This window comes from Oncorhynchus gorbuscha, linkage group LG13 (genome assembly GCF_021184085.1).
Source record: "Oncorhynchus gorbuscha isolate QuinsamMale2020 ecotype Even-year linkage group LG13, OgorEven_v1.0, whole genome shotgun sequence".
NCBI lineage: Eukaryota > Metazoa > Chordata > Actinopteri > Salmoniformes > Salmonidae > Oncorhynchus > Oncorhynchus gorbuscha.
In genome coordinates, this window is record NC_060185.1 from 65,296,506 (window position 1) to 65,302,546 (window position 6,041).

At 44.0% G+C, this 6,041-nt stretch overlaps 1 protein-coding gene across 1 annotated transcript; it reads right to left on the bottom strand.

The window, feature by feature from the left end:
• Positions 1 to 299: 299 nt before the first annotated feature.
• LOC123994063 (tumor necrosis factor receptor superfamily member EDAR-like) lies at positions 300 to 3,961 on the bottom strand. The gene is made up of 10 exons (XM_046296550.1): positions 3,852 to 3,961; positions 3,461 to 3,524; positions 3,254 to 3,367; positions 2,798 to 2,979; positions 2,404 to 2,525; positions 2,038 to 2,151; positions 1,751 to 1,904; positions 1,449 to 1,596; positions 1,296 to 1,335; positions 300 to 1,066 (listed from the first exon to the last, which is right to left on the bottom strand). Exons 2-10 carry the CDS (start codon positions 3,506 to 3,508, stop codon positions 771 to 773), a joined length of 1,218 nt encoding a protein of 405 aa, XP_046152506.1. The 5' UTR covers positions 3,509 to 3,524; positions 3,852 to 3,961; the 3' UTR covers positions 300 to 770.
• Between the last annotated feature and the right edge of the window lie 2,080 nt (positions 3,962 to 6,041).

Sequence of the window (6,041 nt, forward strand, 5' to 3'; positions counted from 1 at the left end):
TCTGAATGATACAGAATAGCCCCATGTTATTTAACACTCTGACCACCATCACAAATAATGGAAGTGGTAGTGAGATTTTGGACCAGTATACCTATGAGATACTATAAACCCCACAATGGTATAATTGTCATGGGTTCACAGCCTGCCGTTTACATACTATTTGATGGTTAAAGATGACGTCTCTGTGCTCTGCATCCTGTGATTCGGATGACAAATTCATCTATCTAGGTCACATTACAATGCTGACTATTCACACCTTATGCAAACAAATGATACCACACTGTCTTATGCAACAGAAAGGAGTTCAGCAGTATTTCATATGTAATTGTTATACATTCAATGGGTTAATTTAACCAAATGTGTACAAGTAATAGCAGTTTATAGCCCAAAATAAATCACATTTCAAACTGTCAAATTTTGCTCCGGTTCACTTGATTAAACCAACATTGACATAATTGGTACCATTTAACAAGCCGTCAGTCCCTCTTTTTAACAATGAATTGCAGAACTAGTGCATTATCCAAGAGTATAATTTCAAACCATGGTGTGACATACCATGCTGAGACTTCATGTCATGGTGTTAGAATACATTCAGAAATTCATTTTCAAACATTTCTAAAAACCTGTTTTTGCTTTGTCATTATTGGGTATTGTGTGTAGATTGATGAATAAGGCTGTAGCGTAACAAAATGTGGAAAAAGTCAAGGGTCTGAATACTTTCCGAATGCACTGTATGTCACACAGGCCAAGATGGGATTGGCAACATGTCCCTAGGGCCTGGATATCTCTGTGTGATTGGCCACCAGACCACGGTGTATCCTAGCAACAACGTCAGGGCGGGGCAGGAGGGCGGCGGCCTGGGCCAGTTGGGGCAGTAGGATGTAGGTGGAGGTGCGCAGGTACTGGAAGAGATCCTGGAAGCCATGGAGGTTAGAAAGGACCTCCGGGGTGACACCCAGGGAATAGCCCAGCCTTCTCACCCCGCTGCCCCGGCCACAGCCCCCTGAGTCCAGCAGCAGAGACAGGTCCTGGACTGTGTCATAGTTTAGCTCCTCCAGACTCTGACCTGGACCAGCACAAGGAGTTCAGTGTCAGTCAATGACATAAATATTGGTGTAAGCACTGTAATAGAGACTTGTCAGTCAACACCTGAACCGTGGAAACACAAAAACCTGATATCAGTTTCTGAAAACATTTGGTTGTATATTCATATGAAAATACAAGAGCATGAATTGATTGAATTGATCAATCTCACCCTCAACATCACTTGTTCGACATGGGAGAGCCTACTGTACCTTGAGAAACTGTGCAGATTTCCAACAGTTTTTGTTCCATCTACAAATCAAAAGTGGAGTGAGTTAGACTAGTCATAAGAATTTCCTAGTGTCTCATAATTTATAATAGATCATTATTCATTAGAAAATGAAAACACAAAGCACATGCAATACCTCCTCTGGTGTGTGACAGTGTCCTCTCTGACCCTCCCAGGGGCCGTCTTCACCTCCATGTTGAAGGGATGGCTTGATGTTGGTGGTGACATTGATGACAATAGAGGTGGGATGCACTTCACCTTCACGGCTCAGTGAGCTTAGGCATCTTATTGGTGGAAGGAAAGAGGCTCTATTGTTTGACATCTATTCATCAACCAGCCAACATGACCAGTAGATGGAGCAATGCAGAGAAGATTGTTCAATTGCCCCGATTACAGTCATTCCCCAAAGCAGAACCTCTGGCCAGGAGGATTAGGTACCTGTGGTGGGCGTCCTGGGTTGGTCCAGGACTCTCTGGTGGGGTAATTGATGGTATCGCTCCAGTCTCTGTGGTGTTAGAGAGGAGTGTATTCCGTGGGAAGGCTGTGCCTACTTCAAAATGTAGACCTTCAGGACAATACTTTGGAACCTGTTCTGAACACCCCACAAAAAAAAAAAAAAACAACATATAATCCACATTCCATTCCCACCTTGTGTGAATACAGAAAACGAATGGGAGATTGAGTACAATTTTTAGCCATGGTTTGAACGGGAAGGCAAAACTCACCGAATCTCTCAATGATCAGTAGTAAGGCCCAAAGCAACAGAAGCAGTAGGAAGATTGAGGCGGAAGTCACTGAACCAATAAGAGCCATGGAGACTTGGACCTTATTCAGCGTCACTAGATGAACAATACACACATAACCATCATCTACACAACTAGTTTTAAGAGTCAATGTACTATTACTCACTGTTCTCTGTAATTCCTTTGAAACTTCTCCTGGAAAAAGTGATTGCCAATGAAATTCTCATTCTGAGGAAGATCATTTTTTACATCAATGGGCGCTACCAGTGGAAGGCTTACAGAGACGTTATAATTGTTTGCTAGCAGCATTCATTTATTTGCTGGCTGTTAAATTCATGTTTACCTTACCTGCTGTGGAGGTGTGTTTCCACTGCAAAGGTAAACACTCTTTCCGGATCTTGCCTGTTGGGCTGTAACAGGGCATGCACGACAGGTCCACCTCCCCACTCCTACTTCTGAGCTTATAATACCTGAGTACAGACATAAACACCAGACATAATGACATACGCAGCATGGCCCATGGGGATGGTGACTGATCCTAAGTTTCCTTCATGCTCTCTAAGACTACAGCAGTTTTTGGCCTCTCTTGAACGTTATTGGAATAAAACACAATTGAATTGTAATCAGTAATATGTCACAAATAGAAACCAGCCAAGTCCAACCTTAACCCCCTGAAATGAAATGTTACGTGTTTCCTTTTGTCTGCACTGCACGTTACTCACCCCATAGATATAGGACTTACCCTGGGAGGCAGTTGCCACACTGGGCATTGTTGATGGGTGAGCACACTGCTCTCTCCTGGCGGTTTAGCAGAATACAACGAGTGCACTGCCAGCAGGGGGCCAACCCAGTCTCAGTACTGAACTGCCCCTCTGCACACGCCACACAGCGGCTACCCTCTCCCCCATCCCCATAACCACAGTCCTGGGACAGGAATCAGACAGGTGTAGAGCCAGAGGCAGTTAGACAGACAGACAGACACAGACAGACAGACAGACAGACAGACAGACAGACAGACAGACAGACAGACAGACAGACAGACAGACAGACAGACAGACAGACAGACAGACAGACAGACAGACAGACAGACAGACAGACAGACAGACAGACAGACAGACAGACAGACAGACAGACAGACAGACAGACAGACAGACGGAAGGATGGATGGACACACACACACACAGTAACTATGTGTTACGTCTGTTAGCTGCTCCCCAGGTCCACAGACAGGACAGTCAGCACAACTGCCATTAGAGTGCAGAAACTGGGTCTGATTACAGCTGGGCTCAGACAGTGCCAGCAGACAGGATGCCTGTGGAGAAGCACAAGCCACAAAAACCACTTATTGGCATAACTCTATGGTGAAACTCCCCCACAACATAACACATACTTTAGAAGGACCTACCATCAGCAGAGCTGCAGAAGCACTGGCCTCCATAGAAAGACCCTCCATGGTCCTGCAGTCAGGGCTGCTCAATGTGGGGGACATGAAAGTGTTATGAGAGAGTATTATTATAGTAATCAACTGAAGAAGTCAAGAAATCATACATTTCTCCATCATTTTGCAAAAAGAGTAGACTGCCCTCTAGGGGTTCCAAGTCATATTTTTGCAAAACGCCACAAAAATTCTGTCAATATTGATTACGTTTCAGAATTTTGAATATGCCCATATGCCCAGTAGGTGCCAGTAATGCACCTTAACATTGCACACTGCCATAAAACACGAAAGAGTCAAAATTGAGAAAAACAGCAACAATCATGCTAAATTACATAGACATAGTCTTTAATTACCATACCTGTAATGCTTCTTCTCAGTGTGTTCTCACTCAAACTTTATGGGTGTCCAGGGTCTGTGAAACTCATCCAACATGTATTCGGAACTGCCTGTTACTCTACATGGCAGACCCTCACTCAGCACAGCAGAAGAGAACGAGAGGGGGTGCTTGCCTCATTTAACCTTCAGGCCCCTCCCTCTCTCTCCACCGGGTGGCTCACAGTGGTGGGAAAGCTTCATGGGAATCCCCCTCTCACCACCCAGCATTCCTGCTCTGTGACACAGGAGAGATTCCCTCCCAGGCCAATAGAAGGCAAGGAGAAGAAAAAAATAGAAGGCAAGGAGAAAAAAAATAAAAAATAAAAATAGAAGGCAAGGAAACACTGAGGATGCTGATGCCCACCTGGAGCCTACGTAACGACTGGCATTCTCAGGTTCCCTCTGGTCTGGTCCTGGCTGGGAAGCCCTCTCCAGGGGCTGGGCTCTGTTCTATAAGGTCAAGGAAGGGAGGGGGGGGGAGCAGGTGAGCCTTGAAAGGGGATGAATACAGTCTTCTGTTTCATACAAAGTAATAGCCTTGTGTATGTAGGCTGTGTATGTGCCTCCATGGGTCTTACTCCCCATGTAGTGTATTGCAGATTAGAAACTGTATAGAGAAATGCGTGAAAAGTCAGTCATATAAAGAAAAAGACTCAACTACTGAATAGTGATTGAAGGTTACAGCACACTAAATGCCCAATAGGTGGCAGGCTCAAGAGAATAAAGTAATGACCTTTAAATCAAAACAGCAGACTCTCAGGAATACGATTACATTTGTTACTTGAACTGAAAACCTAAAGGTGAACGTTGCCGCCACTATTTGCACAACATTACAGTTCGGTATTGGTATTTTATTGTAGATTGCCATTAGCTGTTGCGAAAGCAGCAGCTACTCTTCCTGGGGTCCACACAAAACACAACATAATACAGAACATTAGTAGACAAGAACAGCTCAAGGACAGAACTACATCAATTACATTACACTACACATAAGAGTCATTGGCGAAAGTGTCTTCTGTTTTGTCAAGAACCCAGACTCTTGGCCTGAACATTAACACGCATCGCTTGCGGTACGGTTTTGGAAGTATAAGGACCTTATCTTTCATATCAGCAATAAATATTCTTCAAAAATTTGAAAGGTTACATTGATACACACCTTTATAGGCACTGCCATATCCCATGTTACAGCGGGTGTTTACAGAAGACAGACGGAAGACAGAGAGACCACCAGTGCTGATTAGCTAATCTAGCAAGTGCTGAACACCAGTGTGTCAGTGTGTAATGGAAGAAGGCCACAAGAAACGTGTTGTCACTGAAAAATAGTGTCGGCTGCAACTGTGATACAGTCGGTTAAAACTGTATACAGTAAGTGTATATTTTGCATTTGTGAAATAATTCTGCTGTGACATGAAGGCAAAGGGCTTTATGTTTCTAGAACAGTATCGCAATTTTGAATCGATTCATGTTTAGAGGGAGTATTTGGCTGTTTTGGCTGCCAGAGCAGTATACATTGCATTCGGAAAGTATTCAGACCACTTTACTTTTTCCACATTTTGTTACACTACAGCCCTTTTTTAAAACGTATTCAATTGTTTTTTTTTCGCTCATCAATCTACACACAATACCCAGTAATGACAAAGCGAAAACAGGCTTTTACAAATGTTTGCAACTTCATCTAAAAAAAAAATCTAAAACGGAAATATCATATTTACATAAGTATTCAGACCCGTTACTCAGTACTTCGTTGAATCAACTTTGGCAGCAATTACAGCCTCAAGTCTTCTTGCGTATGACGCTACAAGCTTGACACACCTGTATTTGGGGAGTTTCTCCCATTCGTCTCTGCAGATCCTCTCAAGCTCTGTCAGGTTGGATGGGGAGTGTCGCTGCACAGCTATTTTCAGGTCTCTCCAGATATGTTGGATCGGATTCAAGTCCGGCCTCTGGCTGGGCCACTCAAGGACATTCAGAGACTTGTCCCGAAGCCACTCTTGCATTGTCTTGGCTGTATGCTTAGGGTCATTGTCCTGTTGGAAGGTATACCTTCGCCCCAGTCTGAGGTCCTACTTTCTATAGGATTGAGGTCAGGGCTTTGTGATGGCCACTCCAACACCTTGACTTTGTTGTCCTTAAGCCATTTTGCCACAACTTCGGAAGTATGCTTGGGGTCATT